This window comes from Sturnira hondurensis, unplaced genomic scaffold, assembly GCF_014824575.4.
Source record: "Sturnira hondurensis isolate 20B ecotype Veracruz unplaced genomic scaffold, ASM1482457v3 Scaffold0004474, whole genome shotgun sequence".
Taxonomy (NCBI): domain Eukaryota; kingdom Metazoa; phylum Chordata; class Mammalia; order Chiroptera; family Phyllostomidae; genus Sturnira; species Sturnira hondurensis.
The window spans coordinates 9,560,134-9,587,203 of NW_028077105.1; the positions used below are offsets into that span (position 1 = coordinate 9,560,134).

A 27,070-nucleotide genomic window follows, 5' to 3' on the forward strand; every position below is an offset into this window, starting at 1 on the left:
TAGGTTGGAGAGTTAGAGGTGAAAGAGTCCCACATTAAACTGGAAATAAAAGTCTAGCTTTCTGGTTAGAATGAATTCATGTGGTTTGCAAATTCAGAGATATGTTAGACTAGCAATTTTCAAACTGGCGTGCTGCAAGATTTTTAAAACTTGCTATTTCTGACCATTTAGTCAGGGGTACTGTCCTCTTTTCCCTTAGACTGTCAACTAAAGCGATGACAACAATAGCCATCGGTGTGGACAAATCAAAATTATACTTTTGGGGGGTCAGATTGGCAAAATATATAATATATATAATAAAATATGTTTTTTGGTGTGCTGCAGAATTTTAGTAGTAATTAGCTATGTGTGCCATGAGATGAAAAAGGCTGAAAACCACTGTGCTAAGCCAACAGGTAATAAAAGCTGATTCAGTGATTTTTCCTTTTAAAGTTTAAATGTTTTAAGTTTCCTTTTATACATAATTTGCTTAAATGTTTATAAAACACTCTGCAATCCAAACAAAACATTTCTAACATATCTCTTAGAAAATCTTGGTCAAGTGTACACAGTACTGGGTTATGTCAATGTTAGTTTAATTGATATCTTTTTGCATGCTCATTTTTACCCTGTATCCTTTCTTCTCTAAGGGTTTTTGATGCTGTTGGTAAATGTACTTGTCTTTGAATTGAACAAAAAAGTTAGCTTCCTTTGCATCCTCTATCTCTGTACCCCCAGCAAATACAATATCTGCTGAGTTACTTTTTACAACAAACTGAAAATTTTGAAGTTTAAGAACATTTTTGTATTTGACCCTAATTTATACCACCATTGCCTTCTACCTTGGCTGTGAGCTAGTTCATAGGTTCACTATACAAATTTAGTGTCTTTGTTCATCTAACTTATCCATGTGGCTTGTTATTTCTGGTTCCTTGCCTCTTACCTGGAGTTTTAAATTTCCCCTTTCTGCCCTCCCCATAGAGGGGATGCTTGGGTGGGTCCATGTGCGTGGACTCAATACAGGGTCTTCTCTCAGGACTGGCCACAGTGCAAACGCCATGCTCCACATTCTGAAATTGGGGGTAGATTGCTCACATGACTTGATTTTTCTGAGACTGTCCTTGTTTATACCTGCTGCCTGGGCTTCATTATTAGTGGTGTCCCATTTCACTTTGGGTTCTGGTTTAGAGGAAAGTGCATATGGTCACTCTATCTCCAGGCCTTTTCTCCTACATCCATCATTGAATTTCCATTGTTGGGACCCTAGCCCAGGCTCCAAAATGTGTTGGATTCCACATGCACAAAAATGTATGATTACTCAAGTACAAAAAAACAGACAGAATATAACACCTACATCTACTTAATAGTACTTACTTTTATTAAAAATTTGCCTGTATTTTCCAAGTAAAGCCTATGATGCACACTATTAGATTGAGTGAATAAAATTGTATTATCTTTCTTTCCCTCTTAGCTACATCAGCTTCTATTATATGCTCATTTGATGTTAACTAAGGTAGTAAAACAGCAGAAGCCCTTTATCTAAATTGTCCCAATGGCCAGTACATCTCACTGTCTATTTATTTATTTTTGATGCAATAAAAATATAAGAAGGCAGAGATCATGAAAGCATAATGCTAGAATAAATTTTTATATTTTTCTGGTGATAAAAATCTCTCATTCATCTGCAGTTGTACATTCAATTATAAACCATTATCCAAGAGATTTAAATCTTGAAAAAAATCCCCTAGGGGATATTTATAGGCAGATTTATTTCTGCATTTTGTTTTCTTCTTTCATTTGATTAGGTAAATGAGCGTAGGCGACGTGAGAGTAACATCATGAGTATGGGTTTGCTATATAGTACTTTTCATTGCCCTTGATTGGCGGTGGATTTCTGTTCATTTTTCTAGATCTCACACTTGAATTCTTTGGGAGTTTCATGAGAATTTTTTTCTCATGCCTTATTCATACCTCTTTTCATGATTTCTCATGTACATTCATTTTTTTTCCCCTTAGCCTATAATTGCCTTCTTGTGTAGTATATAGGAGAGAAGGTATGGTACAGAAATCTGTTTGCAAAAGCCTGTAGCAATTACTAGCATTCTTAGATAGGTGGCTTTTCATTTCCTTTCTTATTTAATAAGGACACAGTCATTCCTCTGCTTTGGTTCCCAAATAGTTTTATTCATCAGTAGCCAAACTAGTTATTATTTTCCTTATCAGCGTTCAACAGGCTGTTTGATTTGCTCTACCTCCAATTTAGAAGTTCAACAACTTGTTACAAAGCTTCTAAGTTCTCACACATGACTTATTAAAGGCATAGCTAAAAATACTTAATAACTAACAGAAAAGTAGTTCTCTTCAATTTGGCTATTAGGATTATATTTCTAGTAAATCTTCTCATATAATGGAAGTAGGAAAAAATTTAAAAATGATTATATATTTCATTAAGATAAACTGAACTGTTTCAACTTACAAGGGGGGTATTTTGATTGTAATTCTCACAGATTATTTTTATGTATTGTTATGACATTAATAATTTACTGTGAGTAAAATACAATAAACATAGGTCTCCAAAGCATTCATAATTTAAAGATTTGGGGGAAGGTTTTATTATATTAATGTAATTAATGTATGTTATTTGCAAGTAGAAGATACTTTTTCATTGACCTGGATGTGGTAGTATTAAGTTTAAAACTCCATGGATAGTAAATCATTTTGAACACAGCTTCACAATTTGGAGCTTCATTTAATCAGATGTATTAGTTAATATGACATTATTTTTTTTGCTCTTTTTTAAAAAGATTTTATTTATTTATCTTTAGAGGGGAAGAGAAGGAGAGAAGTATCAATGTATGGTTGCCTCTTTGTGAGTCCCCTGCTGGGAACTGGCCTTCAACCCAGGCATGTGCCCTGACTGGGAATCGAACCATGATCGTGTGGTTCGCAGGCCCGTGCTCAATCCACTGAGCTACACCAGCCAGGGAGATATGACATTATTTTTGATGTAATGATTTGATTGGAAAATCTATTTGGAAATTATGTCAATAAATACATATTTGGCAATAATGTTTTATTTCGTGTTTTTATACTAGTAATGATGATGACTTTTGAATATTATTATTTTCCATAGTTTTTTATTCAAGCATCTCTTTTTGTGTGAAATCTACAATAGATCATCTGTATTGAAAGTCATGCATTATTTTTTTCTCATAATCTTTGAGTTACTGACGTAATCTAATTTCTGTGGGTATTCTCTGTCTGACGGAACAAGATTTCAGAACTTAGAATAAGCTTTTTGAGTAAAAATGAAAACAACTAATATGTGTTGCCAATTCATAGATACTGTGTTTTGAGTCTGTGTTGTACTTTTAAATTATAATGTAGAGATTGAAGTGTTATTAAATACATAAAATGCAGGACACTTTTAGATTTCTTACAGTGTATGAAGTACCCTATCTAAATCTGTGATGTTTACAGATTAGTATACATGCCTGTTAACTGTATTTTGTATGAGGAAGGCAACAGTAATTAAGCTTGAGAACTACCTGAGGTGATGACTTTACCTTTGCATGCACCTGCTGTCCTCTCTCTCACAGACAGACTCACATACAGACAAACTGAAAAATTTAAAGGTCCGTTGTATAGGGTTGCTTTTGTGCTTCTTAAAACCATATACACAAATGAAGAAAATAGTCTCAACATATTATATTGACCATTTTCCACAAGTTTAGAGATGCCTCAGAATAGCAGATAATGGCTCTGTAAGGAACTTAGTCCATCTTTCAGTTTCCTGAATTGGCAACATTTTTATGGTACCATTTTGAAAGGAGCAGGGATAAGCAGTTCTTGGGTGATATTCTCATTGTCCCGAAGGGACAAAATCAGGTTTCCCTCTGACTGAGCATACAAACCACCAGGTTCTAAATGATCTGTCTTCTCACCAATTCCCATAGCTCCTACTGCCCCCCCCCCCCACTTGATGGTGAATAAGTAAGATTTTGATCAAAGTTTAAAATATTAATTTATATTATTCTTTGTAGTGAAATAACATTGTACTAGTCAGTTGTTAGGAAACTTATTTACAGTTTTTAGTGTTCTAAAGAGTCAAAGTATTATGACTTTAAGTCAGAGTATTGTTTTATATAATTAACATACTTTGATTCCTTTCCTATTGTTGCAGGAATAGTAAGCGTGGGATTATCATTTGTTATAGGCTCACTATGAACCAAGCCTCTTGCGGAGTGCTTTCACAGTACTTCCCTATGTTTTCTTCATTCTGGTTCTATGAGGCAGGCTGTTCTCCTTATTTGCTAGATGAAGGACCTGTGTCTTCAATAAGATGTTCAAGATCACACATTTACCGTGTATCAAACTACGTTAGTCTGATCCCATCCATATTATTGGGGACAATTAAGAGTTTATAAGTGTTTTTATCATTCCCTAAGATGTGTTTATTGAGAGAAATAGAATCTGTACTGGATTTCTTTTTCAGACAGCCAAAAAGAGAAGCAATTCTATTTCACAAAATTTATGAAATGTTTTAGATTGGAACTTTATAGCAGGCTATTAATAAAACTACAGTACTCAGGAAATTAATTAATTGAAGCTTCATTTTACTATAGGATGCATTGTAAAATTGGCTAAAATTTTTAACTTTTAAAATGACAGGATTATTTACTCTCAGACAAAAACAAAAGACTTTCTCAGTTTTCATCTTTCTAGTTCCCTTTGCTTCCTTGAACATTTAAAATACTTGCTATTTATATATGTTACTTAGGTTTAGTGTCTTTCAGATTTTTAATCTATAAAACATGTAGCAAATGAATGATGGCTAAATTTCTAAAACCCAGAGAATTTTATGAGATTGCAACCCCTTAGAGGCCATCTGGGATATAATACCCTTGTATTTCTCTGTTCTTTGTTGCTTCTGATTGTTATTCATTGGAACCTTTTTGAGACAGAGGGTGTATACTAATGCTAAAGTGCATTTCGTCTTGCTTTTCACTAAGGTGAAAGTAGATAAAAAAGACATTTATTGCCAGAGATATACATCCTTTTAAAATGTAACATGAAAAATGGATACAGTGGGTATTAAGAAAAAACACCCACCACTTTCCTTTGTAGTTGAAATTGAGTAATTCTACTTAAAGGATTAGATAAATATATAATTGTAATGATAATACAGCTTATACATTTGGATTCATTCTCTCAGAGCACTTGGTATCACAGGACACCTTCATGGTAAGAAGATGGGTTCCTGAGAAGGGATACAAATGCAAGTAATGCATTGTTCCCTTACATGATGACTAACATATATATACATATATATTATCTTTCCAGTCTGTCTTAAGTACTGAAGAGGAATCCTAGATAGTTTTGGAAGAGAAATAACTTGGGAAACATTATTGCTTCTGAAGCTGAGCTTCTCAAATCATAACTTAATTATTTGTGTCTCCGATGTTGGGATTTTGTCAAATGTCAGTGATTCCATTAGCTGATACTTATTGATTCCTGACCTCTTTTTAATGCAGTGCCAGATTTCCTGGCTTTAAAAGGGGTATGGTCCTCAGCATGATGTTTGCCTTCTCGAGGAGGTGGCGAACACATGGGATAATTAAAGAATAGACAACCATTCACTCAATACCTATTTGGTGCCACATGTAGAGTTAAGTGTTTTACGTATATAATGGGGACATCTTCTTACCCGTACCTAAAGGCTCAATTCTGTTTGGTGTCATTCAAGGAGAAGCATATATTCAAGATCACGAAGCGTTTACAATAGCATGCATTCACAGAACCTGCTGATTCATGCATTGTATATATATGTATCAGGGTATTTGTGGGTGTGTATCATAGATATCACAATAAGTGGAAAAGCTGCTTAAAAAAGAAAAACCCTTTTATATGATTCCTCAAAATTCTACACCATGTAGTGGTTGCTCTAATTTTGTGCAGCTCTCCAAAAATAATCACTTGCCTTTATATTTAGAGACCTTAATTCTCCCCCCTATTTGTTGTTATTCTACATTAACACTATTTTTTCCTATTTTCCAGGTAACTGTCTGCCCTTTATTAAATAAACAAATCTCTCTAGATTCATTCAGAACTTCCTCCCTTTATTCTACCTGTATGACATTAGCTGAGGTGTACAAACACAAGTCTTCCATAGACATAAGAGGTGACTGGGGAGAGTTAAAAAGACTGAATAATCATAGTTTAATTCAGAGTTTTGGTTGAGTCTGGCTGCACATATCCTATATTGCAGTATGCCAGCCACCGTGTTTTGCAGTATTTTGGCAAATGCAGATTTCTTAATTGTTAGCAAATTCAGGTAGGGATCCTGAGTTAGTTTTAAAGATAAGTGTAATTTCTTTGGCTAGGTCAGATGGGAGGGTTTCTAAGAGAAGGAGCAGAGTTACTGGAACAGAGAGGATAACATAAGAAACAGTTACCTAGTACTGTCGGTGAGGGTGCAGTTACTGACTTGTTGTCCTAGGGGATCCATGTGAGGGAGTTGGGCTTCTCTTTGGGCGAGAAGAATTAGGAAGTATTTTTTGACATAACAAATCAAATCTCAGAAACTATTTTCTGCAATAAACATTTAAAGGTATAAATATACTCCATATATGTCTCTCCAAACTTCCATAAAGCGCATGGTATTCTGTCTCTTTGACAGATAAAGACTCCAACTCAATAAAGGGGGAAAGAAGTTGTGAAAGTCGCTTAATTTTCATGTGATAGAGCCAGGATTTGAACTAAGTTTGATCTGACTCCAGAGTTCATTCTCTTAACTATATGCTTAGAAAAATAGACAAAATTGCAGATGTTTCTTAGTTTAAGAAGTATTCTGTTTATTTCAACTGGACTTGTGAGAAATAAGAACTTTGCCCTTGTATATTTCTTCAAGCAGCTAAAAATGCAAACAACTCTGCTTCACATAACTTATGAAACGTTTTTGGATAAAGCATTTAACAGCTGAATTTCTATCTAATTTTTTTTATTTTAGAGGAATTTGTTTATAGAAGTTTTATGGTACTACAGAATTAACTGATGAATAATCTGTTTATATAAATCAAGTCATCTTTTATTTCTTCATTTTAAGACTTGGAATGTTAGAAAATACTTATTACTTTTATTAATGATAACAAACTATTGATTTTAAGAAATTATAGGTCTTTGTGTCATCTGTCTTACTACATTGTCCAGGGTATCCAAAACAGTGCTCAACAGAGAGGGAGAGAGGACATCTTTATTGCATTCCTGAATTTTCATAAATGAAGTTCATTAGATAAGTTTTGATACCTATATTTTTCAAAATAACAGATTTCTTATAATTAAATCATTTCTTCTTTATAATTTGCTATAATGAAATTGTTAAAATAAAAGATGATACATCTTTAAATCTTTATTTTTATTAAAATAAAAAATTGATATTTTTCCTGTGCTTCTACCATTTTAATTTTGTTTATAGTTTGGATTTTCCTTTTGTTCTAAAAATCAGAATTAATTTATAATTTATAATATATTTTATACACTTTATAATACCCTATTCTATAGCCAGCACATGGCTATTTAATGAAGATGAAATGGTGTGTGGACAATGTAATGACATAATGGGCAGTTTTTTCTTGACATAACTACGCTTAGGGATTTTTTTGTTTATTTGTTAAGTCTTCTTCAATCACCATGTATCTGACCCCTTTTATCCTTTTCAGTCTCCTTACTCGGCTTCCCCTCTGCTAACTACAGTACTTTTTTTTGTCTGTGTCAGTGAGTTTTTTTGTTTTGTGTGTTCATTTGTTGCTTTCTATTTTATATCCCGCATGTGAATTAAATGATGCGATGCTTGTCCTTTATTGTCTGACTTATGTCAGTTAGCATGGTACTCTTAAGGTCCATCCAAGTTGTTGCAAGAGGCAGTATTTCAGCTTTCCTTTAGGCTGATAGAAGCTAATGTACAAGGTCTATCCAGAAGGTATCCAGCCATGTAATATGAAAAATAGAGACATTTATTGAAGAAGGTGTAAGACACAAGAAGCATTGTACATAGGACAATCACTCCTTAGTCTCCTTGAAAGTAGGAACCTTGGGACTTCACACCATTCTCCTAATCACCATCAGTTTCCCCATCATATTTTCCTGAATCTCACCGAAATTCTGAAATCTCTTCATTTCAAAGGTGATTTTACTTTCGGGAAAAGCTAGAAGTTGTAGGGCTCCGAATCTGGGCTGTAGGGGGGCTGAGTTACCTGGGTGATTGGGTGTTTCCCCCCAAATCTCTGCACAATATGTTATGCATGTGGACATGTTGTCATGACGATGCTGCCAATCACTGGTTGCCCATAGCTGCGGCCTTCTGAATCACCCAAATAGTTTCCAGGGAGGAATGTTCAAGCTTAACTCGAAACTTGATGTTAGTTTTGTTGCTTTGCTCTCTTAATCACTTTGAATGCAGTGGCCACACAGTACACATGCTCACTCAGCAGTGTCCACCGTCCTCACTGACTGGAACAGTGAAGTCGTCATTGTTCACACATGTGCGTTCCAGTCCACTCTCCTTGGCTGCCAGGTTACCTCACTGTTGCACAAACCACTCTCATTACATTAACACTGGCTGGACTTTTTCTGGACAGACGTTGTATATATAACAGTTTTTAATGTTGAGATCAGTACATAGTAAATGGTTTTACTTCTTCTTAGATACAGCTTAGCAGGCAATCACAGTTGACTATCTTCATCACAATATTATGTAGAATTGGCGGCTTTGAGAGCTTTTGGCATGGTAGTGTAGGCACTTAATAAGAGTGGTCTTCATAAGAAGTGGAGGCTTTCTTCATTTCCTAATCATTCCTTATTTAATTTACATACTATCTTATAACTTTCATCATTACACAAATAATTTAACGTGTCTATTTCTAAGACAGTTACCCAAAGGTAAGGGTAAATAAGGAAAAGAAAACCCAGATAAGTAATAATGCAAGCGTGATTATAAAATCCAGTTCATGGCAAATAAACCTAAATTTTATTGCCACTGATACCTATGTTGCTAGTTTTGCTTGAGACTCAAATTAAGATGCAAGCTTCCTAGTACCAAATCCAAAGGAAGCACATCACTAGTCACTTAGGTTTTTCTTTACTGTGTTAAGAGAAAGCAAAGCCTTCCCTTGTATTGAATTCATTTTTTTTTTACTTTTTAAATTTATTGATTTTAATTGTTGTTCAAGTACAGTTTTCTGTCTTTTATTCCCATCCCAGCTCACCCCCCCAGTGCTCCCCACCTCCCTCCCATTTCCACCCCCTTTAGTTTTTGTCCATGTGTCCTTTCTACTAGTTCCTGTGAACCCTTTCTCTTTTCTCCTGAAATTCCCTCCCCGCTCCCCTCTGGTCCCAATGTTTAAGGGTAAAGAGGAGGGCATAGAGCATAGAGTGGCAGATCTTATTTTAAGGGATTGAAGCCCTCTGTGTATCTTTTTAAAAATACCTTTTTCTTCAAAAAATTTAAGTTAATACATTTTTTTCCGAGAAAATGAATTTAGTCTGGGTAGACATAATTTTGTTCCAGTGTAGTTTTTGTGCTTATTTTTTTTTTTTTACTCTATAGTTATCTGTGTTGTAGATGATGAAATTCTTTTGGTGCTGAGTGTATTGAGCTAGGGGAGTGCCTCTTAAATTACGATCTATTGGCATATTCTCTGAGTTCTATCTATGAAAGTTAAAAAATTGTGTATTTTTATTTTTATGAGTCAAATTAATATTTACTTATACATCTTATAATTAAGGTGATCTTGTCAGATGATTAAGAACTAATGCTGAGGCATTATTTGCATTTGTGTTGATGCTTTATTTACATGTTTGCTAAGTTAAAGTATACATTGCACCGTAGTCTAGGGCACAAATGAAGGTTTAACAGTATTTCACATAGAGAAAATTGATGGGAGGATTCAGTTCCTCTGGGTAGATATACATGCCATGAATATGAGAAACATGTAGATTGTGACTTTGTTAGCTGGCGTCATACTATTTTTTATCATATATTTTGTGCAGCTTCTGGATTTCTACATATTACCTTGCAAAACCTCATTAAAATATAGTAAATAGCCAGAAAATGCTTTTTAATAAGTGGACTTAAGTTTTCTTAGTTTTGTATTTGGGAATGCATTATTAAATTTATTGGTCAATAAAACATAAATAAGTGGCTAAAGATTTTTATGAAACAAAAATAGATTATAATAACATTGACTCAAATGATGTTTCATTGTGATCAAAATTAAAAGACTCAGACCCAGAAGTAAAATCTAGTATGTAAAAAAAGTATATACTTTCCCTATTAAATGTAACATTTGTAATATTGATTCTGCCAAACAGAATTTATTATGTTAAATGAATGTGAATTTAATTGGATTGATTTGTACGTTTGTATGAGTAAACTCTTATAGTACTCAGATTTGTCTGTGAATAATTCAAGTTAACACTGAGGCCAGTGAGGAAGTTTTCCTTTCCAAACACTGAATCGGGTTTACTCTTAAAGGGTTTTACGCCCATAGGGATTGAACAGAGCATGCTTTGTTGCACATATGGAGGTTTTTAAGGTAAACGTAATGCTGCTTACTTACTAGATCTGCTAGATGAGGGGATTCCTTAAGAAAATTGACTGATGCCTGAAGCAAATGCTCATCAACAAAGGAAAAACCTTGCAACCCTCTCTGGTTGTCATGTTTATGTTATGAGCCATATGGTTTTACTCTGACAGGCCATGGAATTCAGCTGTTTTTACTTCTTTGATAGAGACCCAAGAAAGAGTTTATACTTAGATAAAATGACTTATGTTAGGAAGAAGACATTGTAGCCTTTGGAGAAATCTTGTTCTTTTAGTAGGTCATCTGAACAAATCTATTGAATTTGTCTAAGATTTAGGTTCCTTTTGCTTCTGCATCGATTTTTTTGCTGAGCACCTCAACGGCTTGCAGCTCTCCCACTTCTTGTCTTATCTGGTTTTGTTTTGGAGGGGGATTATGGTAGCCATTTTGACCTGCTGATTTTACCCCAAATGTGATTCTGGGCAATAGAAAGGTGGCAAGACCTCATTTTCCATTACTACCCTAAGAAACTTGATAGTGAGGCCATGACTGCCTATGAAGAAAGAATCAGGGATATACTTCTGATCAAATGACATAACCCAATTTAGTTATTAAATTTTTAAAAAGAAGAAGAATCAGAGGCATTGTGGTATGACTAGTGCCCCTTGTGAGATCTTTTCTAAGTGGAAGGGCATCCTTAGCTTGAAGTTCTTTCTAGAAACTCAGTGTTTACGTAAGTGTGAATTTCTTTATGCACACCTAATTTATCCTCATGATCTTGTTTGATTCTCATTCATTTATTGTATTTTTCAGGTGTCAAAGGATATTTGTGTGTTTTTCTGTGTTCCAGGAAGCGATATAACTACTGTGGAGAGGATAATCAAAATGGGGCTTCAATCACAATTAGTTTCCATTTTTTTCTCTCCAAATACACATGTCTATTTTAGTGTCTTCTTGAGTTTTTTTTCTTCCCCCTCAAAGCACATCTTTTTAATTGAATGCTGGTCAGTATAAACATACAACATACTCAGGAATTTTGGTTTTGTATTTGAAAAAGTAAAGTAGGAAATGGTTGTTCCGATTCAAAGATGTGGTTAGTGAGGGTCAAGAGATGAATATACTCAAGACAGACAAACTAGTTATTTGTACTTATGAGTGCAAGGTTGAGTTGCTTTTATCCAGCCACAGACAGATTTTCATGTGGGGTCTTGGAAATCACCTAAATTGTTAATCGCTATTGAAATAATATTTTGGTACAACATGGTAAGAACATTCTTAGTTATCGGAACTAGCCATGTAAATTAGAAATTTAGAATGAATTTCTCTCCTACCTTCTCTAGTATTTCTGTCGCTACTAGTGATAAAAAGTTTTGTAACCAGGTTGTGGCAGTACATGCCCCATAGTAATACAAAACATACATGGTGGGGCAATAATTTCATTAAATTTACCCTGTCACTCCTGTAAAATATTTAAGATTTTGTTAAAGAGTTTACAAACAGTGAAAAGTAGTGGCATTATAGAATTTGCAGGTGTAATATACGCGCAGATGATTTACAGATGTTTCACAAATGTTTATAGCCAAAGTCTTTCCTCCAATGAGATACAGAATCACATATCTAATTGCCTACTTGATATCTTCTCTAATATGTTTCAACAAAATTAATGCCCATTCTTTCTTAGATGATTTATTGTGTTTTTTTGTCAGGCTTTCCTATATTTGTTTAATTTATTTCCTTATGAATTCTCCAGGCCTGAGAAAAGTCAAACACCTTTCAACTACCCTCATAGATAGGATACTGACAGGCGACCAAATCTCCATCATTCACACCCCGCAAATAAACTCTGACGTAGGAAGCTATTAACTGCAGCCTGGGGATTTCCTTTTGCAAGGGGCGGAAGCATAGATATGCAGTGTCGCCTGTTCCCAGCAGTGTGTCTCCACTGGAGGCGTCTTGAGTTATATTCAAGTCATTGTTTGGGCTTTCTAACACCCAAACGATGATTTAAATATCTCATGCAGCATCAATTCTTGTTGATTTTTACCTGATGCAAGTTTTGAATGGTTGCTTCCCATCATTTCTATCATGTACTACCATAATTAAATAGATTTTTTCTCTACCTGAATGCTACAACTATTTTGTAACTGGTCTCCCTTAAACACTCTGCTCCTTACCTCTTTACCCATCTATTCTCTGCACTGTAGCCATGGTGATTTTTCAACGTGTACATCTAAATTAGGACAGCAACCTCTGCCTCCCCAGCTTCAATCTGTTCGGTATATTTCTATAACATTTAAGATTAAGCCAAAACTCCATATCTTTCTCTACAGGCCTTCTTGGTCTGTATACTTCCTGCTTCTCCATGCTTATCTCTTCTATTCTTATCTAGCCAAACGTTCAATACATCTTATGCCTTATAATCTCTCTGCTCCAGGTCCTTGACACAAGTGGTTTCTACTGCCTGAGGTGATTTTTCTTCTCCTCAGCTATGATGACTCCCTCTTCAAATAAAGCTCCAACCTCATTTTCTCAGAAAAAAAGATGGGATGTGATCATACCTTTCCATTATATGAGCCCATAGCCAATTTCTCCTTTAAAGAGGTTACCACCGTTTTGGTTTTTTAACATTTAAAATGCTTTTTCAATTGTAGTCGACATAGAATATTATATTAGTTTCAAGTGTACAACTCAGGAAGTAGACCTTGATAAATCTAGTACCCATCTGAAACCATACATAGTTATTAAAATATTATTGACTGTATTCCCTACACTGTACTTTACAGCCCTGTGACTAATCTGTAACTATGTTGGTACAACCTCCCTCCCATCTGGCAGTTGTCAGAATGTTCTCTGTACCTATGAGTCTGTTTCTGGTCTGCTTGTTTGTTCACTTTGTTTTTTAGATCTGAAGTAAAAGTGAAACCATGTGTCATTTGTCTTTCTTTGACATTTCACTCATCACAGAACACTTAAGGTCCATCTGTGTTGTTGCAGATGGCAAGATTTTATTCTTTTTTTAATGGTTGAGTCTTATGTCATCATATATATATCCCTACTTCTTTATTCATCTATTCATGGGCACTTAGCTTGCTTCCATATATTGCATATTATAAATAATGCTGCAATGAACATATAGATATATATGTCTTTTCAATTTAGTGTTTTGAATTTCTTTGGATAAATTCCCAGAAGTGGAATTGTTGGATTCTCTGTTGTCTTTTGTTATAGCCTTTGTTTTAAGAAGTTTATCTTGTTTAGTGTAAGTATTACTACCCCATTTTTTTGTTTGTTTTTATTTTCATGAAATATCTTTTCTAACCTTTACTTCGAGTCTGTATTTATCTTTTGATATGAAGTGAGTCTCTTGTAGATAACATATGTAAGTGTCTTGTTTTGTTATCCATTCAGCCTCCCTATGTTTTTTGATTGGAGCATATGATCCATTTGCTTTTAAAGTAATTGTTGATCTAGACGTGTGCATTGCCATTTTATTATTTATGTTTTTTTATCTTCTTTTTCACTTTCATCAAAAAGACCCTTTTAAGCCCTGGCTGGTGTAGCTCAGTGGATTGAGTGTGGGCCTGCATAGCTCAGTGGATTTAGCGCGGGCCTGCGAACCAGACGATCGTGGTTCGATTCCCAGTCAGGGCACATGCTTGGGTTGCAGGCCAGTTTCCGGTAGGAGCCAGTTCCCTGCAGGGGATGCACAAGAAGCAACCATACATTGATGTTTCCGTCCTCTCTCCTTCCCCTCCCCTCTAAAGATAAATAAATAAAATATTTTTTAAAAAGACCCTTTAATATTTCTTGTATTGAATAATACTGTTTTGGTGCTGATGAACTGCTTTGGCTTGTTTTTCTCTGAGATGCTCTTTATCTGTCCTTCAATTCTATGTGATAGCTTTGCTGGGTAGAGTAATCTTGATTGTAGATCCTTGCTTTCTATCACTTTGGAAATTTTGTGCAAATCCCATCAAGCCTGCAAAGTTTCTGTTGAGAAGTTTTATGGGAGCCCTTTTGTAGATAACTATCTTTCTTTGGCGGCTTTTATGATTCTACATGGTCTTTAATTTGTGACATTATAATGATGATCTGTCTTGGTATGGGCCTCTTTAGGTTCATCTTGTTTGGGACTATCTGCACTTCCTGAACTTGGATGTCTATTTCCTTCACCAGGCTACAGAAGTCTCCTGTTGTTATGTTTTCAAATACATCTTCAATCTCTTGCTGTCAGTTTTCTCCTTCTGGTACTCTGTGATGCACATGTTGGTACTGGAGTTGTCCTAGAAGCTTCTTAAACTACCCTCATTTTTTGGATTCTTTTTTTTATTTTTGCTGTTCTAATTGGATATTGTCTATTTCCTTATCTTTCAAATAGCTGGTTTGATCCTCTGTTTCATCTACCCTACTGCTGATTGCCTGAAATGTATTGTTTATTTCAGTTATTGTATTCTTTATATCTGACTGGCTCATTTTTATGTTTCCTATTTCTTTGTTGAAGTTCTCACTTAGTTCATCTACTCTTCACCTGAGTTCACTGAGTATTGTTATAATCAGTGTTTTGAACTCTGTATCTGGTAGAGTGCTTGTTTCCATTTTATTTGGTTCTTTTTCTGGAATTTCATTCTATTCTTTCATTTGGGACTTGTTTCTCTATCTCTTCATTCTGGCTGCCTCCCTGTGTTTGTTTCTATGTATTAGGTTGAGTCAGTATTTCTTCCAGTCTTGGTAGAGTGGCCTAATATTGTAAGTGTACTCTGTAGAGCTCGGTAGCATGGCCTCCTTTGTTACTCGAGCTGAGCATTCCAGGTGCACCCCTTATTTGGGCTATGCCCACCCTCCTGTTTAGTTGAGCCTTGAGTGTTGTTGGCATAGCAGTGGGAGGGATTTACCACCAGGCTGATTGTCTCTGACGACTGGTTGTAAATACAGTGGAGGATTTGTTGTGTGGTGGCCAACACCATGGAGTGAGATGTACTTCAGTGACACTCAGGTGCCTGATGAGTCTGCTCCTTCAGTGTATTACTAGTGGAGGTTGTCTTTTAGGTGGTCTGAAACTCTCCACTGAATGTGCTGGCTCTGAGGTCTTCGGGAGGTGCAGGCCAAGATCAGATGCTGGCTGCATCTTGCCTGGATTCACTGGGAATTAGCTACAGAGCAATCCTTACATGGCTGCTTCTTATGCTGGGCTTGGAAGTGACCCTAAGAGGCCAAGCTGTAAACCAAGGCTTCAAGAAGGGAAAAATACTGAAATGATATTTTCTGGAGCACTTTAAATTTATGCTCACTAGGTTTCCCTGCAATTTTAAAAAATAAATTATGATATTTCTTTGTAAGAGCACCTTGATAAGAGCATAATTCAGGAGCTGAATAATAATGGTTTTTGTATTAGATTCAGTTCTGGACTGAATCTAAACTTTCCTAAACCTCACATCCTTCAGTATAATGGTTAGTGTTTTACGTATTAAGTATCTTTCTAACTAGAAGTTTGCATTAATAAAATATTTTTACTGTTTTAATTAGTTCTTTATACATTCCAGTTAGGCTCCGTCATCATTTCTGTTAAGGAGATATCTGCTATATGTTCCTCAGGGTGTGGAAAGGGTTAATCAGTGGCAATAGCCCTTTAGAAGTTTACTATTAATTTTGGAAAGTTCTGTACATTTTAACACTACAAAGTTGGAAATGTCAGATTTGTTAATAACCTACAGTTACATGATGATGAAAAGAATCTAAGGAGATTGCCAATTTGAACTCCATAAAAGACAAAAAGAGTATACAGCCTTCAAAGCAAAATGGAGGGTAAAAAAGGGCAAAATGCCTATTGTGTCAGTATGAATTGTGAACTATGAGTTTATGCTGGTGACTTATAATGTACAAGCATTGCAGGGTTTCTATGGACCAGACTTGAGAGGATCTTGAGTATTACATATATATGGTATCATCTCCTTCTGGACATGCACTTGATTTCTTTAACCAGTAGAATCATACTGAATCTAATGGGTGTATATCAACATGATTGGAGTAATCGTGTTTAGTTTATCATGCTTGTAGAGTTTAGTCACTGCTTGTAGGACCATTTAACAGCAATCACTTTTTTAAAGTCATATAAACAGGTCCTAGAGAGATACTTGATAATATTGTAGTTAGAAGAAAGTAATGTTGGAGACCTGTCTTTGTTTCTGTTATTCTCCGGGTGAGTAGTTTGATCCTACTCTGTGTGTGTAAGGTGTTTCTATTTATCTCATGAATATTACTGAAATCTTGAAAATATATCTTAGTAGATTGAAAAATCTGAAAGTCAAACTCCTTAAATTACTAAACGTTTCTTCTTTTCTTCCATAAAAGAAGGCCTCTGTGCCTTTGGGGGGAGGTGGGGAAACACCTGTGCTTGGTCGTTAGTCAGAGTTGCTTGCCCAACTGTTATTTGTTTTGGATAAAACTATTTTCATTTTATGTTCTACAGTATACCCCAGAATAAAGCTTTACAAAGTTAGTATGAAAAGTGAAATTCTACAATTTCTCAGTGTTTGTGTTCTCCCATTGGGCCTTAAGTTAACATTTTTGAAAACATTAAAGTACAATTTCCATTTGCTCTCAGGGCAGTGAGAACACTATGGGAATAGAGGTCACTTGCATCATGCAAGCTTTTTTGGTGAAATTTAAAAGGCATGTTTTGTTGGATGAATATCCTGGGGTGATTGTTTTTCCTAAGAGGAAGTTGACTTAATTGCATGCCAGCAGTCAGGAAAGTATTTTCATGCTCTTTCTTTCCTCACCATTGGTCAGTATCGCTCTTCACAATTGACTAAGTGTGTTTTAGTGATTTTTAAGAAAATAACAGCTGACTTGGCAGCACTGGGCATGGCAGAGATTATCCTAGAGAACAGTGGTATGATTCAGTATTAGACTTAGCTATAGTATTGGGAGCCACAAACTCCACTAGAGCTATCTTAAATTAATATAGGCTCAGGAGATTTACGGAAATGTGTCATTTAAACAAATTTTTATATTTAATATTTGAATGTAGATGATTAAACTCCTTGTGACCAAAACCAGTAATCTCAGCATTTGAGGTGATGATACCATCCTCATTTTCTTTTTTATTTCTGGGACCACAGTTTCTATTGTCGTTTTTGTATGGGTCATGAAGTTACTTGGAGAGACAGAAAAGAAATATAATTAATTCCATTTTCTCTAGCACCCTGTTTTTCCTCTTTTTTTTTTCTGTCTTCCCAGATCTAATATTTTAAAGTTTAATTGCTCATTTCTTCTCTTTTAGTCCTCTCACTTGGATTCTTTTCTTCATTTCTCTATCTTTAATACTCTATCTATATCTACTATCAATTCCTTTTGCCTCCCCCCCCCGCTTTGTTTGACATATGCCTTGTAACACAGATGGTGTTTTTGAAAAACAAGCAGACAGATAGATTTTTGGTTTAGATAATACTTGTAAATAAGAAAAAAGTTTTTACTTTGATAGTTCCCAGTTCTGTAATTCTCCACAACACTGCTTTCAAACAGTAATTTTATTATATGTAAGACACTTACCTTTTCTGAGCCTAAGGTATCTGTCTCCGAAATACTAGAGGGGAGTTGGATGGTTGGGGTGGGTACTGTCAGAGTTAGGGAGCAGACTCAAGTCTCTGACTTCAGAGCTTGAATTTTTAACCATTTCATAGATAAAAATATAATTTCATTTGGACAACAGTAGAAAAAATGCCATTTCTTCCTTTTGAGGCTTTTATAAAATATCTATTATTATAATTTAGAACTTTCATTGCTGAATAAAGAATGCAGTTTCCTTGGTTGGCCATGGAACTGTTCCTGTAGCCTGATCACTCACTCTTGAGTGTGAGAACTCAGTTGAGAAATCTTGCCCAACCCAAGATTGTTTCTAATTGATCATTACCATTGTTTTTTCAGTTGTAGTTGTTGACTTTATTTATTAACTTTGAGTCAGAAGAAAGCCTAATTCTTCTAATATATTAATATAGATTTTTGGTTCTTTCAGACATACTACAACAACTGAGTAAAATAGTTTGACTTTGGGAATATCCACTTATATGGAGATATGGAAGCACTTTACGTAGTCTCTACTGCCCTTAAGTCCTTGTCTTCTGTTACTAAGAGTTAAAGTGTATCTAGACAATAGGCTGGAATTGTTAGTGTGGCGTTTAGGCTTTTTGCTGTCTCCAGAGGCTGCAGGTTGTACCATCTTCTCTTGCTCTTTTCAATCTTCCTTCCTTTGAAAAGACAAGTGATGACTTACAAAATTAGCTGTAGGACACAGACTCTTCTTGCCTACATAATATAAGAGAATGGTTATTCTCTTTCAAGTTACTTTTTATTTTAGCAGCTACTTCTCAAGACATTTCAGTGTCACATAAGAGAAAAGGTACGCAGGTTGGGGAGCCGTGGGGAAGAGTGATACAGTTTCAGAAATGGAGGAAGAAATAATAGGAGATCTTACACTTACATCTGTGAGTCCTTTACTGTTGTCGGTGAAGTTCTATCTGTATGTGTGTTTCCAGAGAGAATGTTCTATATTTACATCGAGTTTTAAAGAAAGAAAGAACTTTCTGGAAAAGAGGGTTGGAAAGGAGTAGGGAGGGCTTTCATTGGTGTGGCTCAGTGGATTGGGCATCGTCCCACAAACTGAAAGGTCACAGGTTCAATTCCTGATCAGGGCACCCACCTGGGTTACAGGCCAGCTGCCCAATTGGGAGTATGTGAGAGGCAGCCATTCAGTGTTTCTCTGGTACAATGATGTTTCTCTCCCTCTTTCTTCCTCCCTATCCTCTCTGTAAATGTAAATAAAGAAAATAAATAAATAAAGGAATAGAAAGTAAAGAGCTGGGAGGAGGGTTGTTGACACATTGGAATGAATGGTGTTAGGTAAAGGCTTGAGGGAGGTTGTGAGGAAAGTTTGGAAATCTTGAAGTGTACTAATTTTTAACAATGTCATTTCAATTTTAGCTTTGGAATTTTTTAATACACTTTCCAGCTAGATTCTCACTACTATTTAATAGAGAAAGAAATGACTATGTCTATAAAAAGCAAATACTAAGAACCTACTCAGTCAGCATCCTGTAACACCTAAAGACAAGCTCAGTTAGTCTTGACAGCAGACTTCATGAAAATTTTAGTGGGCAGAGTAAGGGCCAAGTAGATTCATGCTTCTGCTTTCTATGACGTTGTAGGGGAGCCATAGCATAATGTTTGGCCCCGTTCCTAAACCTTAACGTATAGCAGTTAAACTGCCCGAGAATGCTAGTGCCCCGAGGAGGAGTATTGTTCTAATTGTACCTGAAATGTTGTGTTGTCTGAAAATTTAAGCAGTTGTTTTCTGAAATCAAGACTTTTTACATTTTCAAATATAAGTTGGCTCTCTAGAACAAATACAAAAACTTACTCAGGGAATATGAGAAATTGTAGTCCTGCAGAATGTCAGTAACACAGATTTATATGTTTCTAAAGCAAAGGGAAGAATATTTTAGGAAGCACAATATGTTGGAAATAGAATGCTGTGAGGATGCATGTTCAGTCCTTTTGAAATGGAGTTTGGGGGACAAGTTTACTTTTTCTAACCTGACATTCTATAATGGGTGCTTCAGTCTGTCTTTTAGGAGCAATGGCGTGGTGTACAGGGTGAACTCTTTTAGAAGGGAAGCACTGTCTTAGAGATAATGGAACATACAAGTTTCAGGAATTAATAATAGAGCGTGCAAAAAATGTGAGGGCACCTATTTCAACCTTATGCAGATAATGGAATCACTGGGGGAACTGTCAAGATTGAGAACATTTTTAATCTTTTCAGATTCCACAGCTTTTTAGTCTCTCTGAAAAAACAATGTTGTTATTATTTCTATAATTACATATTTTTGATTTCCTTCAGTTGAGTTCACCAGGAGTTTACAGGTGCAAAATCTGTTCGATGCTAGAGGGAAATGATATTTCTGATCTTTGAATGCTTGTGCTAGGTCTCGAGGGTGCACAGATAGGTCTGCTGTGTTTGGCACATTACAGGTCATTATAGAAGTGCTATGGACATGCAGAGCAGGAAATGCAAATAGGGAGTAGTTGTCCTATTTAGTTTTAGTGATTAAGCATAATTCAGTTCCATACTGAATGTTCCAGACATTGGTCTAGGTTTTGTCATGAACGAGATAGATGAAATCTAGACTTTAACTAGAGTTTTTCCATCAAGTACACAAATAAATTAAAATCAGTTTGAGGCAAGTGCTATGAAGGAATTAACAACGAAGGACATGTTAGAAAGAACCTTAGGAGGAACTACTTTAGTTAACACACCAAGGGATGCTTCACTAATAAATAACATTAGAGCCAAGACCTGAATGGTGAAAATGAACCAGCTGAGTAAAGAGCATTCCAAGGAGGGGAAAATCCAGGAGAAACGCAGAGGCAGGTGTGAGTTTGGGTTTTCAAAGGGCAGAAGGAAACCTACTATATCTGAGTAGGGGAAGAAAATGCTAGAAGATAATGAGAAAGGCCAGATTTTATTGAACCTCGTAGGCTAGGAAGAGATTGCATTTTATTTTCATAGCCATGGTGAGGTGAGAGAAAACTAATTGTATGTTTTGAAAGCAGTCCGGATGCCTGTAGAAAACTATTTTAGGGCTGCTGATGTGGAAATTATGAAACCTGTTAGAAGCTTATTCTGGTTGGCCTGAGAGATGACAGGAGCTTGATAAAACTAGTGAAGATGAAGAGAAGAGGACAGGTTGAGGAGATAGTTTGGAATTAGGTATTACAAGAGGAGTGGGAGGGAAGGCGGGGAGCAAGCTGATGCCCAAGTTCTTAGTCTGAGTACCTCGGTAAGTTATGTTGTCACCTGATTAGATGAAGAATGAAGGGGCTAGGGAAAGAAACTTAAAGAAAGGAAAGGAGAAGATGAACGATGTAAAAAATGAAAAATAAAAAGATCAGAGGCATTGGTGTTAGTGCAAAGGTAATAGTAACAGAAATGCTTAAACATTCACAATAACAAAAAATTTAACCTGGATGAGCAGGGATCCAAATCATGATTTTGGTTGTCATTAGTCAACCAAAGAAACAGGTATGTGTATACATGTGCTTGTATGAATGTGTGAATGTATACATGTATCTATCCTATTCTGTTTCTTTAATGAACTCTAAATAATACACCCTGTAAATTTATACTGGTGTAAAAGTATTCAGCTTTTTCTATTTTCACTCTCCAGATATCCAGTATCCCAGTAAAGACTTTTGATTTATGGAGTATATTTTTACATAATGCAAAGACTGCATGAGGGAAATAGAGTCAATATAAATGAAAGCGCTCATAATGTTCTTCATAGAGCATGAAGATGAAAAGAATTATGTATATTATAATATAGTGTCTCCACATGTAGTCTGGGACCACTTTGAGTCCCCAAGACCCTTCTGGGATTCTTGAGGTCAAAACTATTATCATAAAAACCTGAAGATAAAGTTTTTTCTGTTTTCTCTCATTCTCTTATTAAGCGTATAGTAGAGTTTCCCAGAGGCTACACAATGTATTGTATCACATTAGTTTGGATGAAGAACACAAATGAGAATCTAGGTATCTTAAAGAGATTTGCAAATCTCTTATTGTTTTGATATTTTCTGATAACTTATTTTACATGTTGGTACTGCTTGAACAGTTATATGTTGTTATGTTCTAAGAGCTATACTATTTTCCTCTTACTCATTCAGCCATTCGATTATCCAAATAAAACTAACAAGATTTATTGAATTTCTAAGTACAAGGCCTTTGCTAGAAGGTGTTCCAATTATCAATTCATTTTTTTGCTACTCAAAATCTCCTCTTCATTACCTGCCCTGTGATAGTGGAGCTTGACTCTTTCGCCATTTCTTCTTTGTAGCTTTCACAATGTTAAGCTCTGTCAGTACAGGGTGCTGAAGGGGCATCTAAGTAGGAAGGAGCTTCTACTGGTTGAATTGTGCTTCTATTTTAGTTTCCTCTTGCTGGTACAGCAGAGCTGAAAGTTGCTGGGTGATGTGCCCAGTGCCTGCAGTCCCCCAGTGAGCTTGCAGCTTCAGCTCTGGTCTGGTGTCCACCTTGCTGTGACCCTTCCAAAGTGCACACAGCACTCCTGAGCTCTCACGCCACCCTGCTGTAGGGAAGTGTCTCCTGCCAGCTCTGGCCCAAAGGACTGAACAAACTCCTCTACCGCCCAGTAGGCCGCAGCCACACCTTCTAAACAGGTCTGATCCTCAGCAGCCTTCCTCTCCTTTCCACATTCTTTCCCTCTTTGGGTATTGAAGTTATCCTTTAGGGTTCTCTGTACAACTTTAAAGTTTCTGCTCTCTTATAGTTAGTAATTCTTTATATTACACTTGCACTGTTACATTTATTGTGTGACTGCTTTCTTCTGATTGGACTCTGAATTAAGTGCTATCTTCTGAGGGAGATAAATTGTCCCTATCTGCATTTTTTAAACTTTTTTTTATGTATTGATATAGAGAGAAAGTGAGGGGAGAGTGATATTGATTTGTTATTCCACTTGTTTATGCATTCATTGGTAGCTGCTTCTATGTATCCTGACCAGGGATCAAACCCACAACCTTGGTGTAGCTGGACAACACTCCAACCAACTGAGCTACCCAGCCAGGGTCCCTATGTTTATGATTTAAAGTGTGTAAAAAAGCAGTGCATAATTAAAAGTCAGAACCATAGAGGCAGAAAGTATCATCAAAGGCATTAAATAGGAAAAGCCCGACATGGGCTGGAGATGAGGAAGAATTGTGGGTAAAAATTGGCTAGGGCTTTAGATGAGGGGAGACTTCCTTCCAAGAACATGCACCCAACTGGAGAAGAAAATGGGCATGCTGTGTACAGAAACAGGGAGGGTTCTGTCAGGTTGGAGAAGGTGGTTTGTGAGGAGCAGGGGTGGGAGGTAAAGTGGTGAAATTACTTTGTGACCAAATTATGGAGGGTTGTCAGTACTAAGACAGAAAAGGGGGGGATTTCTCTTCATTTAGTTTATAGGGCACATTCTACATATTTTAAATAAGAACTGGCAATAAGCCCTGGCTGGTGTAGCTCAGTGGATTGAGCATGGGCTGAGAACCAAAGGATCACCGGTTCAGTTTCCTGGTCAGGGCACGTGCCTGGGTTGTAGGCCAGGTCCCCAGTATGGGAGTGTGTGAGAAGCAACCATACATTGGTGTTTCTCTTCCTTTCTTTCTCCTTCCCTTCCCTTCTCTCTCTAAAATAAATTAATAAATATTTTAAAAGCTGGCAATAAAAATACCATGCTGGTGTTGGTCTATATATATGTGTGTGTGTGTGTGTGTGTGTGTGTGTGTGTATGTGTGTGTATACACACACATATATAAATAAAAGGAGTTTTATGGCAACTTCATCCTAAAAAACTGGCAATAAAAATATGTTGGTGGTGTTCTATATGTGTGTGTGTGTGTGTGTGTGTGTGTACATACACACACACACATATATAAATAAAAGTTTTAGGATGAAGTATGGCAACTTATTTTTATTCCTTATTTTCTTTGCAGTTAATCCTTTTTCTGGCTTAAAGATAAAAATTTTATTAAGATACACAATTCATAGGACATTATTTATTCATCTAGATCTTAGACCGGTGTTTATGAATATGGGTCTTGTAGTCTCTGGCTATTTTTTATAATAAAAATTTTATTTAGTCTAAGTACTCTCTTTTTCTCTCTCTTTTTAAATGAATTACAGTATGAAGTTTCTGATTTTTTAATATTTTTTGTTGTTGAAAGAAAGCCAAGATGCTCTTAATCTGAAGAAAGCAAATTAGATTTATTTTTAAAGGCAAAATACATGTCTTTATTTTCTAAGTATTTATCATTATTTACTTGATGTTCCTCTTGTAAAATAGTGTTCATGTATTTTCTCTCTCTTTTTTTAAAATTTCGAATCCATTGTATAATCAGGTAGAGAACATTTGGTGAATGTACATAAACACAAATAAGAGAACAGAAGACTATCATAGCTCCCCCTATAGTACAACTGACATTTTGCTACATGTTCTTTGTATTTCTTCAGTTTACATGCATGTGAATGTGAATATAACCAAAAATAGATACATCCTGCTTCTATAAGTTGGGTTGGGATCCAGGATACCCGATTAAAAAAAGTATAAGTTATCCAAAAAAATACATGGCCAATTTATTTGTTAGTGTGCCATCTCTAAGAATCAAGAAGAAAGAAAGAAAAGGAATTCCAGATCACAAAAAAAGATGAGAACTGGGAAAAATGAAGCAAAAGTAATATGTGTAACTTATCCCTGTACTAAGATTATTCTGTACTGGGCCTGGTAGTGCTGTTGTATAAAGTCTTCGTACAAGCTCTGAATCATGGCACCCCCAAAAGGGAACTGGTCAGATTTAAAATTTTGATTTCTTCTACAGTAGAAGTCCTCTTCTCTTCCATGATTTGAATAAGTTTTGGCAGGTTAATTGAACTAATTAGACCAGCAGTCAATGAACATGCAGTGTTGTGGGTAAAAGTTACCGTGTTTTAGAGAGAAAATCCAGAGGGTTGATTAATTCTACAAAAGGGCTAGGAAGATGGGCCCAAATACAACCTAGTAACACAGGGTTCTGTAACACTGCACCCATTGCATTTAGGTTAAATTTATATCCTAGGGAGAAAGTATTGCATAATAAAATCGGTGTCCTACCTCAAGTGTGATAAATATATACCCAATTTTTCCATATGGATCTTTGTTAAAATGCACAGTAACATGAAAAACACTTTCTCTGGAGATGACCTTGGCCTAATACAGGCAGCTAATGTTCAGGTCTCATTTTTGTACTTAGCGCTTTATGATTTACCTGCAGAACAGACTACGTTTGAGGGTGGGGCTGTGAGGTAGTATGAGGGGTAAGCCTCTCTAGTTTCGTGCCTTCCCATGATAAATAGCCAACAAACATTTACTAAATCAAAGGAAGTAAAGTAGGTTAGTCATTGTCAGATGCGGTTTCTGGCAGCTCTAGAGCAAGGTAGGCACTGTTGCAGAATTAGGCCTAATGGCCACAGTGAATAGCTGACAGCGTCACAGGGGAGGTGCTAGACGGGTGAATCTATTCTGTATCAGACTCTCAGTCTTTATAGATTTCAGTCCTCATAATTACGCTGCGAAGGATCCTTTTTTCCCTGACCTGAGGTTTAGCGTGGCTAGTGTCCTGGGAATAGTCACACAGCTTTTATGACTGATGATCTTGGCATTGGGAGTAAATTATTTCAGTGTCTACACTCTTAGTCCATTTTCCTATGTCATGGTATAGATACGGAAAAGGAAAGATGCTCACTGGATGTAAACCAGGCCCAGAGGGTATTGCTTTGTTCGATATTAAAAGACGCTTGCTTAGTAATACTAGGTATCTTTTAGAGTGGGATCTGGATTTAAACCAGACCCTACCTATTTGGCCATGTAAATAATCAGAGGGTATTTGGCTTTGAGGTTACTAATTATTCTTCAATTTTCTAATTTTTTTAAAGGTAATGGACAGTATTTTTATTTATATTTATTTATTTATTTTAAGATTTTATTAATCTTTTGAGGGGAAGGGAAGGAGAGAGGGAGAGAAATATCAATGTGTGGTTGCCTCTCGTGGGTCCCCTGCTGGGAATTGACCCGCGATCCTATGGTTCGCAGGCCCGCGCTAATTTTTGAAATAGGAATAAAAACAGGTTCTTACAGAGGGCAAATGTGTTAATACATGTTAAGTGCTTTGAACAATATCTGTCAGCTATAATAATTTATGTACAGGTTTGATATCTTTCTATGGCTCTGTTCTGAAAGACATAATTCTGAGTTCAATTTAACACTCAGGATAGATTGCTGTTGTTTTTAGTGTTTTTTTCTATTATATATTCCTTTTTGCTTATATATTTATTAAATTATTATATGTAATGTCATTTCAGGTTCCTACATGATAGTGGACTCTTCCAATCATGACCCCGGAGAAAAAGCCAGACTTCAGCTGCCTACAATGAAGGAGAATGACACTCACTGTATTGATTTCAGTTACCTGTTATATAGCCAAAAAGGGTTGAACCCTGGCACCTTGAACATACTAGTTAGGGTGAACAGGGGACCTCTTGCTAATCCAATTTGGAATGTGACTGGATTCACCGGTAGAGATTGGCTTCGGGCTGAGCTAGCCGTGAGCACCTTTTGGCCAAATGAATATCAGGTAATCATGCTTTCTTTTCTGGTTAATGCTTTGATGTCATTAAATCTCACTGTGTATGGAATACGTTGAGGTAAACATTAGCCTGGCAGGAATGCGAAATAGTCTAACTCCCAACAACCCTGCCCTTGAGCAAATGTTTAAATACCTTGGCATAAAATTTTCGAAAATAGAGAAAAATAATTTCTCATATAGAGAAAAGTAGTTCAGGTACAGAATTTGTTGGTTGTTTGGCAAAAAGCTACTTCCTTATTGACAGATATATTTCTGTTCTGCGTCTCTGTTCAGGAAGAAAT

At 36.0% G+C, this 27,070-nt stretch overlaps 1 protein-coding gene across 3 annotated transcripts in view; it reads left to right on the plus strand.

Annotated features, from left to right (window-relative positions):
- Positions 1 to 27,070, plus strand: part of PTPRK (protein tyrosine phosphatase receptor type K) — a 498,662-nt gene that overhangs the window by 162,346 nt on the left and 309,246 nt on the right. For all 3 annotated transcript variants that reach the window (XM_037045782.1, XM_037045783.1, XM_037045781.1), the window contains exon 3: positions 26,506 to 26,777. In XM_037045782.1, the coding sequence (XP_036901677.1) occupies positions 26,506 to 26,777 (272 nt within the window). The remainder of the gene's footprint in view (positions 1 to 26,505; positions 26,778 to 27,070) is intronic.